This window comes from Carassius carassius, chromosome 41 (assembly GCF_963082965.1).
Source record: "Carassius carassius chromosome 41, fCarCar2.1, whole genome shotgun sequence".
NCBI lineage: Eukaryota > Metazoa > Chordata > Actinopteri > Cypriniformes > Cyprinidae > Carassius > Carassius carassius.
Genome location: NC_081795.1, coordinates 27,825,507 through 27,838,161, shown reverse-complemented (window position 1 = coordinate 27,838,161; position 12,655 = coordinate 27,825,507). Strand labels below are relative to the sequence as shown.

At 39.5% G+C, this 12,655-nt stretch overlaps 1 protein-coding gene across 1 annotated transcript in view; it reads right to left on the bottom strand.

The window, feature by feature from the left end:
• LOC132123134 (LIM domain kinase 1-like) overlaps positions 1-12,655 on the bottom strand; it is a 49,260-nt gene that overhangs the window by 30,481 nt on the left and 6,124 nt on the right. The window contains exon 2 of the mRNA XM_059533680.1: positions 11,403-11,502. Within this exon, the coding sequence (XP_059389663.1) occupies positions 11,403-11,502 (100 nt within the window). The remainder of the gene's footprint in view (positions 1-11,402; positions 11,503-12,655) is intronic.

The following is a 12,655-nucleotide window of genomic DNA, read 5'->3' as shown; positions in this document are numbered from 1 at the left end:
TGGTGTTGTCTAAGTCCGGCATCATCTTTATTATAGCTCATTCTAGCATTAGAACAAAACTCCAATCCTGAATATCAGCTGGCAGCCAAGCCGCATTGATCAGTCGCCCAATATCAGTCACTCTAGTAACTACTCAGAAAGCTTTATTATATTTCTCATCTGATGTTTTCAGCGTGATGAATGCTGTTTTAAACCACGTTATAAAAGTCTAGGTTTTCTTCATCAGCTCTGATTAGTTTCTCATGGGAAGTCGAGTGATTTTGACCCCTGCTGATAGTTGGGGAACTCAGCATTCTTCATTAGAGATATTTTCCCATGAAATTAAAGCTCTGTTTATGTCTTCCACGGAAAACTGTGTTTTCCCACCCAAGGGACAACTCACAGCCCTCCAAATAAAGCAGGGCGTAAAGCTGTTTTCCACCAGCATTCTTCACTCACTGTCACTCGCGTTTGTCTGGATCGCAGTAGACAATGAATTCTTTAACCATTTAGACTGCAATGACAGCCCATGACTTACAATCCCACCAGAACTATACCTCAGAGAAAAAAAAATTAACTGAAAAAACTGAAACCCCCACAGTCCTCTCTTTCCCTCGGACCGGATGTCCTTCCCAAATGTCCTTCGTCTCGGCAGCTCAGACTCGGCACTGAGACGGTTCACTATCGTGCCAATTTCCAAAGCCAATGGAAATGCTTTTGCTGACTTTGCAGAACAAAGGATGTGCCAATGAAAACACTGACCGTTATTCCGCCCAGCAGGATGGGTGTGTCTCTGGATATAAACTGTTTTATTGGTCCTGGGACAACATTCATGTTCTCTATACCTTACATTTCTTAACCAACCCCTAACCATTAACCAAGTGACCTCATAAATCAGAGGGAGATGGCACATCCTCAGACACTGTCAGACACTGTAATATGCTCTGGTCCCCTCCCTGCTTACCGTGGTGATGAGATGCATAGCAGATTGTCATCACTCAATGGCTGGATGTCTAAGTGGTGCCCACAGAATAACATAGGTTTCATAGACAATTGGACGAGCTTTTGGGGCAGACCTGACCTGTTTAAAAGAGATGGTCTTCATCCCTCCTGGGGTGGCGCCACTCTTCTCTCTAGAAATATGGCAAATAGTCTTAGTGTTTATACTTGACTAACTGGGGCCCAGGTCAGGAAGCAGACAGACTGGCTAAACCGACCGTCTGCTAGCTGCCTCCCATCACAGAGGTCAGTTAATTCTCAGCACATAGAGACTCTTTCACCTAGATATCACACTATAGAGACTGTGTCTGTTCCCCGAACTAGAAAAAACAAAAAACGTCCAAACCAAGTTAAGATTAATAATTTAATTGAGGTTCAACAAATAAAAAACAGAAGCAATATGGATAAACAAATGATAAAGCTTGGCTTATTGAATATCAGATCCCTTTCTACGAAAACACTTTTTGTAAATAATATGATCACTGATCATAATATAGATGTACTCTGTTTGACAGAAACCTGGCTAAAACCTGATGATTACATTATTTTAAATGAGTCCACCCCCCAAGATTACTGTTATAAACATGAGCCGCGTCTAAAAGGCAAAGGTGGAGGTGTTGCTTCAATTTATAACAACGTTTTCAGGATTTCTCAGAGGGCAGGCTTCAAGTATAACTCGTTTGAAGTAATGGTACTTCATATAACATTATCCAGAGAAACAAATGTTAATGATAAATCCCCTGTTATATTTGTACTGGCTACTGTATACAGGCCACCAGGGCACCATACAGACTTTATTAAAGAGTTTGGTGATTTTACATCCGAGTTAGTTCTGGCTGCAGATAAAGTTTTAATAGTTGGTGATTTTAATATCCATGTTGATAATGAAAACGATGCATTGGGATCAGCATTTATAGACATTCTGAACTCTATTGGTGTTAGACAACACGTTTCAGGACCTACTCATTGTCGAAATCATACTCTAGATTTAATACTGTCACATGGAATTGATGTTGATGGTGTTGAAATTATTCAGCCAAGTGATGATATCTCAGATCATTATTTAGTTCTTTGCAAACTTCATATAGCCAAAATTGTAAATTCTACTTCTTGTTACAAGTATGGAAGAACCATCACTTCTAACACAAAAGACTGCTTTTTAAGTTATCTTCCTGATGTATCCAAATTCCTTAGCATATCCAAAACCTCAGAACAACTTGATGATGTAACAGAAACTATGGACTCTCTCTTTTCTAGCACTTTAAATAAAGTTGCTCCTTTACGCTTAAGGAAGGTTAAGGAAAACAGTTTGACACCATGGTATAATGAGCATACTCGCACCCTAAAGAGAGCAGCCCGAAAAATGGAGCGCAGCTGGAGGAAAACAAAACTACAGGTATTTCGTATTGCTTGGCGGGAAAGTAACATATCCTACAGAAAAGCATTAAAAACTGCTAGATCCGATTACTTTTCTTCTCTTTTAGAAGAAAACAAACATAACCCCAGGTATTTATTCAATACAGTGGCTAAATTAACGAAAAATAAAGCCTCAACAAGTGTTGACATTTCCCAACACCACAGCAGTAATGACTTTATGAACTACTTTACTTCTAAAATCGATACTATTAGAGATAAAATTGCAACCATTCAGCCGTCAGCTACAGTATCGCATAAGACAGTGCACTATAGACCCCCTGAGGAACAGTTCCACTCATTCTCTACTATAGGAGAGGAAGAATTGTATAAACTTGTTAAATCATCTAAACCAACAACATGTATGTTAGACCCTATACCATCTAAGCTCCTGAAAGAGGTGCTTCCAGAAGTCATAGATCCTCTTCTGACTATTATTAATTCCTCATTGTCATTAGGACATGTCCCCAAAACCTTCAAACTGGCTGATATTAAGCCTCTCATCAAAAAAACACAACTTGACCCCAAAGAACTAGTTAATTATAGACCAATCTCGAATCTCCCTTTTCTGTCCAAGATACTAGAAAAGGTGGTATCCACACAATTATATTCCTTCTTAGAGAAAAATGGTATATGTGAGGATTTCCAGTCAGGATTTAGACCGTATCATAGTACTGAGACTGCTCTTCTTAGAGTTACAAATGATCTGCTCTTATCATCTGATCGTGGGTGTATCTCTCTATTAGTTTTATTGGATCTTAGTGCTGCGTTTGACACAATTGACCACAATATTCTTTTGCATAGACTTGAATACTTTGTTGGCATCAGTGGAAGTGCATTAGCATGGTTTAAATCGTACTTATATGACCGCCATCAGTTCGTAGCAGTGAATGAAGATGTATCCTATCGATCACAAGTGCAGTATGGAGTACCTCAAGGCTCAGTACTAGGGCCGCTACTCTTCACGCTTTATATGTTACCCTTGGGAGATATCATCAGAAAACATGGTGTTAGCTTTCACTGTTATGCTGATGATACTCAGCTCTATATTTCTTCGCAGCCCGGTGAAACACACCAATTTGAAAAACTAATGGATTGCATAGTCGATATAAAAAACTGGATGACGAGTAATTTCTTACTGCTAAATTCTGAAAAAACAGAGGTGTTAATTATAGGACCTAAAAACTCTGCTTGTAATAACCTAGAACACTGTCTAAGACTTGATGGTTGCTCTGTCAATTCTTCGTCATCAGTTAGGAACCTAGGTGTGCTATTTGATCGCAATCTTTCCTTAGAAAGCCACGTTTCTAGCATTTGTAAAACTGCATTTTTCCATCTCAAAAATATATCTAAATTACGGCCTATGCTCTCAATGTCAAATGCAGAAATGTTAATCCATGCATTTATGACCTCAAGGTTAGATTATTGTAATGCTTTATTGGGTGGTTGTTCTGCACGCTTAGTAAACAAACTACAGCTAGTCCAAAATGCAGCAGCAAGAGTTCTTACTAGAACCAGGAAGTATGACCATATTAGCCCGGTCCTGTCAACACTGCACTGGCTCCCTATCAAGCATCGCATAGATTTTAAAATATTGCTTATTACTTATAAAGCCCTGAATGGTTTAGCACCTCAGTATTTGAATGAGCTCCTTTTACATTATAATCCTCTACGTCGGCTACGTTCTCAAAACTCAGGCAATTTGATAATACCTAGAATATCAAAATCAACTGCAGGCGGCAGATCCTTTTCCTATTTGGCGCCCAAACTCTGGAATAACCTACCTAACATTGTTCGGGAGGCAGACACACTCTTGCAGTTTAAATCTAGATTAAAGACCCATCTCTTTAACCTGGCTTACACATAACATACTAATATGCTTTTATTATCCAAATCCGTTAAAGGATTTTTAGGCTGCATTAATTAGGTAAACCGGAACCGGAAACACTTCCCATAACAACCTATGTACTTGCTACATCATTAGAAGAATGGCATCTACGCTAATATTTGTCTGTTTCTCTCTTGTTCCGAGGTCACCGTGGCCACCAGATCCAGTCTGTGTCCAGATCAGAGGGTCACTGCAGTCACCCGGATCCAGTACGTATCCAGACCAGATGCTGGATCAGCACCTAGAAAGGACCTCTACATCCCTGAAAGACAGCGGAGACCAGGACAACTAGAGCCCCAGATACAGATCCCCTGTAAAGACCTTGTCTCAGAGGAGCACCAGGACAAGACCACAGGAAACAGATGATTCTTCTGCACAATCTGACTTTGCTGCAGCCTGGAATTGAACTACTGGTTTCGTCTGGTCAGAGGAGAACTGGCCCCCCAACTGAGCCTGGTTTCTCCCAAGGTTTTTTTCCTCCATTCTGTCACCGATGGAGTTTCGGTTCCTTGCCGCTGTCGCCTCTGGCTTGCTTAGTTGGGGACACTTCATCTACAGCGATATCGTTGACTTGATTGCAAATAAATGCACAGACACTATTTAACTGAACAGAGATGACATAACTGAATCCAATGATGAACTGCCTTTAACTCTCATTTTTGCATTATTGACACTGTTTTCCTAATGAATGTTGTTCAGTTGCTTTGACGCAATGTATTTTGTTTAAAGCGCTATATAAATAAAGGTGACATTGACATTGACATTGACATCCTCAGGGATGCTGTTCAAGCCCTCAAATCCCTCCCTAATATATAACAAACAGAAATGTTTTACCAGGGCTACAAAGCTTTGTTCCTGATAGTGGAGTTGTGTTATGAATCCATATTTAGCTGACAGTCACATGAGTGATTCGTTATGATGTCAATTAAATCCCCAACCCTAATATCAACAATCACTAAAATCACTGAAGAATCACCAAAAATATTTTACAAGCCTCCAGCTTTAACTTTCACTAAGCCTGGTGTTGAAGCTCTTGTCCAACACATATTTTGATCCAGGAACAATTCCTACTTGGTGCAATATTAAACATCATAACACAAGTGCACAAAGTCAGGCAAAATCACACAAATGGATTATAAACATTCAAGACTCAAGTACTCTGATGTCTTTAACTGCTGTTTGAATCAGACATTTGCCTCAAACATTTGGTATTTGCAAGAACTCTGACAGAATGATATCAAAAGAGCAAATGAAAGTGTTAAACCCAAAATGTTGGGTAATTTCCACAGGTCTCTCAACTGACACAGGCTGCATGCAAACCGCAAGAATCGCCTCACATAAAACACAACGCAGCTAATCACCTCACACTGATGCAATTATTAGCTCGTGATCAGAGCTGATGATTAGACTGCCTAATGCTCACGGCAGCTGCGCTAACAGATCTGACCATTCGCTCAATCACGGGGCACCTAAGCAGATCTGGACTGTTCTGAGGAAGCAAATAAGAACTGATCCTTCATCCGCTAGATTAAAGTGTGCTTGGACAATGACAGACGTGATGGAAAATCACCGGCTCTCAGTCTCACACATGACCTCAGGTCTGCAGATCTCAGTTTCAGCACAATAGGGAAGTTCAGCTTCTGCATTTGGTTAAAGCTTTGTGACTCAGTGACCGACTACAATGTGACACACCAGAAAACAAGAGCAAATCCGCTGTTGTCAGGGAAGAGATGACGCGGTGAGGCATTTCACACACAGACCTCTGACTGTCTGCTTGAGCTCTGGTCCAGGCAAACATGACCAGTGCTCTTCATAAACGGCTGGAAAACACTTTATTCAAAATAACTGATTTCAAAGACACCTGTACTTTGATACAAATTAAAAACGCAAGCCGTTACCCGTTGATAAGCAGCTGCTTTCAAACGCTCCCATGTGTATTTGTGTGAAGGCCATCAACGGTTTCTATTTACAAAATGTTTCTGCAGCGTCCAATCACAGACATGTTTGTGGAGCGCGTGAATGTAATGAGCAGTCAGAAGTGTTTAAGTCAGAATCCACTCAATACACCAGAGTTTGTTCTGTGTCAGCTCTGCTTTGCACTCACGAATCATTTCAGTTTAAACACAATGTAAATATAAGATTAATAGTGCAGCATAGACAGATTTTTGATTATAATGGAAGTTGTCAATCAGTCTACAATTTTCAAAGTATCTGTACTTCACTGGAGTATTTTTATTTTGGGAAACTTTTACTTCACTACATTCCAAATCATAACATTGTACTTTTTACTCCACTACATTTCATAAAATCATTGTTATTCGTTGAGAAATTGTCACACACGAGATTTACGTGTATTATCACGGTATTGAAATTTAGTTTAAAAAAGTGGTCATAAGACAGTCTAGCAGGTTTAATAACTTATATAAAAAAAACACTTAATATTGAAATACAATAAAGCCAAATAAAAAAATATAAAGTTAAATTTTTACACAGATTAAAGTGCAGAAGAACTATAAAGACCCATGGGTATCACTTTACAATAAGACCTCATTAGTTAACCTTAATTAATGCATTAACATTCACAATGAGCAAGAGCTACATTTGCTACAGAAGTTATTAATCTGTGTTAAAAAATACAACTTTCGATTTTAACAACAGGTTATTAAATATCAGAATACCTAAGATTAATGAATGTTCAGAAGAATTTTTCATTGGCAGTTTATGTCAACTAATTAATGAACTAATGTTAACTAATGAAGCCCTAATGTAAAGTGAATAACAATAAAGAATGAACAATAATGAATTAAAAACTTTCAAACAATATCTAGGGCATGCTGAAGTCCAGATTAAAATGTAAAAAAAAAAAAAGTTTGAAAATAAATAGCCTATTAAGTCTAAATATTTAAGTATTTGGCACTGTGATGAACACCATAGCAAATCCGCAAATCAAAGCTATTTAAATACATTTTAGAAAGTAGTTATATTTATGGAGTTTCCAGGGTAACGGCTGTATTTTCTGCAGTTTAGCGCCATCTGCTGTCAGAGAGTGAATGTGCTTTCATTCAGAGTCTCTCACGTATTCATCATGTGCTTCTCATGCTTGTTTACATCAGAGGGCACTCTTTCAATCAGCATACCGCGGTGTTGTGCATTTTGACTAATTGATGGGAAAAGTATTCTTAAAATGTATCCCAAATTCGGAATAATTTATAATGTATAATTATTCACGTTATTTAGAAGTGCCCACGATAATAATATCTTGCATATTCATTACCGTGATACATCGCATTACCGAATACCGGCACGTGTCTAGAACAAACTGAATCTTTTCAATGAGCCTAGTAAATAGGTTCACGAATAACACTGAATGAATCATTCGCAAACTGAACTGAGCGGATTGCAGGTGTTCTCCAGTAAAAACTCACTGATTCAACTGATTAGGTCAGAGCGAGTCTCTTTAGCTGCGTTTACATGGACACTACTAATCCGATCATAATAGGACTAGAAGAACAATCAGAATAAAAAAATTCACATGTAAACACGTCAATCGGATTGAATCGGTTCGATCCGACTAAAATTTCGATCAGATTGTAAGGGGTGGCTAATCTCTTTTGTAATCCGAGCAAGAGGACATGTAAACACTTTATCGGATTGAGAACCGAAAATGGAAAGTACTGCGCATGCGCAGTGACGTAGACATAGCGTAATGATGTATGACGCGTGGAACAAGCTGTTCTTCCTGGAGAATAAAGTGTCATAAATAAGTGTCCTGTCATTATAAATCTCCCCTTTCACTCAGTGTATGTGAAGTTGCACAGGACCACGTTCCACCAGTCCTTGTTTAAGACTCTCTTCAACAGACGACTAGTTTTGGGTGCGGGAAGGGACACTTTTACACCTTTTTTTTAAGTAACGTTAAGCAGCACAACAGTTCATGTGCTGGTCGTCGCCTAATTAGGACCCAAAGTAGATAAATATCATGTGTGCTTTTTAAAACAGCATGCGACAGCTGCGGGAAACTGTATATTTATGCAGTGTGCGCATGTGAAAAGAGTGAATCCGATCAGAAGCTTGTGACATATAAACGCGCGTATAAACCCGATCACTTTATTCAGCGTTCATGTAAACACTACATTTGGATTCGTCAATCAGAATGAATTAAATCCGATGGAAGCAAAAAGTGTCCATGTAAACACACCTAGTGAATTCACAAGAACAGGAGATCCTCGGAGCTCGAGTATGCACATGAATGAAGGTGGTTACTAATGCTGAATTTTAGCATTTATTTTTGAAAATGAATATCATATGTAGGTAATGATTGTCCATTGTTTAAGAACTAAAGCTGCATTAAAAGGGCAGTTTAAGCCTATGAAATGCTTGAACGTGTCCATTTTTGTGCATTATCATCTGAATGGGCTAGGTTTTATTTGAAAACTAAACATAATGTTAATGAATCTTCCCCGCTGCCGTAGCACTTTAAACAATGTAAATGCTAACACATTTTGCCCAATGTGACCTCTGTTTTTATATTGTATATTTCTATTTGGCAACACACTTGTTTGCATACTTGAATTATCAGCAATTATCAGTAGTTTAATCAGTGTATGACATACACAAAGGGTTAGTTCAACCAAATATTAAAATTATGTAATTAATAACTTACCCTCATGTCGTTCCAAACCCGTAAGACCTCTGTTTATCTTCTGAACACAGTTTAAGATATTTTAGATTTAGTCCGAGAGCTCTCAGTCCCTCCATTGAAGCTGTGTGTACGGTCTACTGTCCATGTCCAGAAAGGTAAGAAAAACATCATCAAAGTAGTCCATGTGACATCAGAGGGTCAGTTAGAATATTTTGAAGCAACAAAAATACATTTTGGTCCAAAAATAGCAAAAACTATGTTGATGTGAATGTGCTCAAAAAAGACACGGAAGAGAAGACAATGCTGAATAAAGTCATATTTATTTGCTATTTTTCGACCAAAATGTATTTTTGATGCTTCAAAATATTCTAACTGACCCTCTGATGTCACATGGACTACTTTGATGATGTTTTTCTTACCTTTCTGGACATGGACAGTAGACCGTACACACAGCTTCAATGGAGGGACTGAGAGCTCTCAGACTAAATCTAAAATATCTTAAACTGTGTTCAGAAGATAAACAGAGGTCTTACGGGTTTGGAACGACATGAGGATGAGTTATTAATTTTTGGGTGAACTAACCCTTTAAGGACATTAAAAATCAAGTACACTCAAAAAATGTTTCAGTCTAAATTAAAATTGTATGTAATTCAATTACATAACAAATTTTCATCCATTTAGATTACATAGTTTTATCATAAAAGAAATCAATAAATTTAATCTGATTCATATGCGTCAGTCATACGTGAATGAAACAGGTAAGATTTATGTAATAGTTCACAGCAAAGTTTAGCATTGTAGCATTGAAGCAGTGCTGGAGTTAAGAAGATAATTATGTGCTGATTGAGCATTAATGATGAACAGCTGCTGTGAACCAGCAGAATCACTGAAGAAAAGAGAAACACAAGAACTACAACTGACTTCAGACACAGACGAAGATGAAATCAACCGAAATAAAAGATATCACATTTCTCAAGATCTGATTAAATAACTCATAAAACAGCTTTACCAGTTTCTCATCATTAGCCTTTATGATCTTTGACTTTATTTCTGTCAGACGTCTAGAGAAGCTCTTATTGAGAATTAACAGAGGTTTAGATGTTATGCTGTTTAACTTGAAATCACCATCATTGAGATCAGTGTTTCATTTTGTTGGGCTATTGACCCTTGATGTTTTGGTGGTAACGTTAAATTGGTTGTTTTAACTGTGTTTGAGCGGTTCATCATTAAAGCTCAATCATCACAATTATGTTCATAACCCCAGCACTGCTTCAATGCTACTTTAACACTCTGTAGTGTGAAAACACATGAACACTGAGCTGTGTGGGGGCTTTTAACAGTCATCTCTACTCACAGAAATACCACTAGATCCCACACACGCTTGTTCAGAGTCACACAATGAGCTATTATGAGTGTTTTCCTCCACTGCCACTGATGATGAAACGGCCTTATACACTGTTGTTGAAAAGAATTGTGCAACTCAGTGTTTTTCCCAATCTCAGATCGATTGCATTAACCTGAGCACATTTTGACAAAAAGCTTCCAGTTATAATCAATCACTATCATGTGCTGAAATGTGTTGGGATTCTCCCCATCAGCACGGACAAACAGCTGACCAAACAATTGCCTGACGGATTATTGGGAAAGAAGCAATTATAAAGAAAAAACCCAAAACAAGAGGTGAACTTAGCAAACAAAGACAAAAGCAGCTCTGTTCAATACTGAGAGCCGCTTATCTGTCCTGTAAGCGTCTTACTCCTTCTGCTAGGGCAAGAATGAGTCCCTCAGCATTAGTCTGACTCTGAGGACCTTTCAGCTTCAATGTCCATACTGTACCTGAGTAACTGAGGGATTTGAGAATGGTTTAATAAAAAACACATGCAGAGCAAAAGAACACACTAGTGCGGTTTCAAATCGCTGTGTGCTGCCTACATAGTGAGTGAAGAAAAAAAAATGACAGGAAACTCAAATTAGCTAGCAATGTCTTAAAACTCTAATAAGAACACAAACATTCGGGTTATTAGAACAAACCAAGTTATATTTATTTATTTTGTTCATTTTATTGATAAACATGGTATCAAATGAAATGTATTTCCTATTGAATGGCATTTATAATCAACATTTCTCTGGACTTGCCCACCATCCCGGATGTTTTTATCAGCATGTAAACATGTACTGCTCTGATGGAGTCAGTGAGTCAGTGACAAGCAAGACAAGGTTTGTACCCTTATGTTGTGGTACAGAGTTTTTTATTTTATTTTATTCTTTTTTAATCTTATCATTTGGACTCTAAATTCACAAGTCTTGTCAAAGTCGTGTAGATTGTGTAGAAGCAGCCCTACTGAAAAGCGGTTCAGGAAGCAATGCAAACAGCTTCGGTGATATGCAAACTCAGAAAGATGAGCTCCAGGTCAGAACAACAGTGTCCTGTCACGCTCACGGCTGGCTCCTCCAGACACACGAGAGAGAGAGAGCTCTTACCTGAAACACAGCGTGTGCCAGTCCGTGTCCAGGGCCTGTAGGTACTGCTCATCACAGATGTGCTGTCTGCAGCCCGCACACTCCGGCAACCTGCCACCGGCTGCACACACAGACACAACACACTCACGTCAGCTCACACATGTGCAACATATACTTCTTATCAAAAACACAAATTGTGCATTATCCACAGGAAAGACTGCTCTCAGGTTTCAGGGCTGTTAACCATTGCTGATCATCTCAAAATCTGGGAGTCAGTTGGAACAAGTTACTGTTTAGTGACTGACATGACTTTAGGGGCAGTCGTGGCCTAATGGTTAGTGAGTCAGACTTATAACCCACAGGTTTGAGTCTCAGGTCCGGCAGGGATTGTTGTGGGGGGGGGGGTGTATGACCAGCGCTCTCTTCCATGTTCAACACCACAACTGAAGTGAGACCCTTGAGCAAGAACTGGACCCCATATGTCCACTGCATGTGTGTGTGTTCACTGCTGTGTGTGTCCACTGCATGTGTGTGTGTTCACTGCTGTGTGTGTCCACTGCATGTGTATGTGTTCACTGTTGTGTGTATCCACTGCATGTGTGTGTGTTCACTGCTGTGTGTGTCCACTGCATGTGTGTGTGTGTTCACTGCTGTGTGTGTCCACTGCATGTGTGTGTGTTCACTGTTGTGTGTGTCCACTGCATGTGTGTGTGTTCACTGCTGTGTGTGTCCACTGCATGTGTGTGTGTTCACTGCTGTGTGTGTCCACTGCATGTGTGTGTGTTCACTGCTGTGTGTGTCCACTGCATGTGTGTGTGTTCACTGCTGTGTGTGTCCACTGCATGTGTGTGTGTTCACTGCTGTGTGTCCACTGCATGTGTGTGTGTTCACTGTTGTGTGTGTGTTCACTGTTGTGTGTGTCCACTGCATGTGTGTGTGTTCACTGCTGTGTGTGTCCACTGCATGTGTGTGTTTTCACTGTTGTGTGTGTGTTCACTGTTGTGTGTGTCCACTGCATGTGTGTGTGTTCACTGCATGTGTGTGTGTTCACTGCATGTGTGTGTGTTCACTGCTGTGTGTGTCCACTGCATGTGTGTGTGTTCACTGCTGTGTGTGTCCACTGCATGTGTGTGTGTTCACTGCTGTGTGTGTCCACTGCATGTGTGTGTGTTCACTGCATGTGTGTGTGTCCACTGCATGTGTGTGTGTGTTCACTGCATGTGTGTGTGTCCACTGCATGTGTGTGTGTTCACTGGTGTGTGTGTCCACTGCAT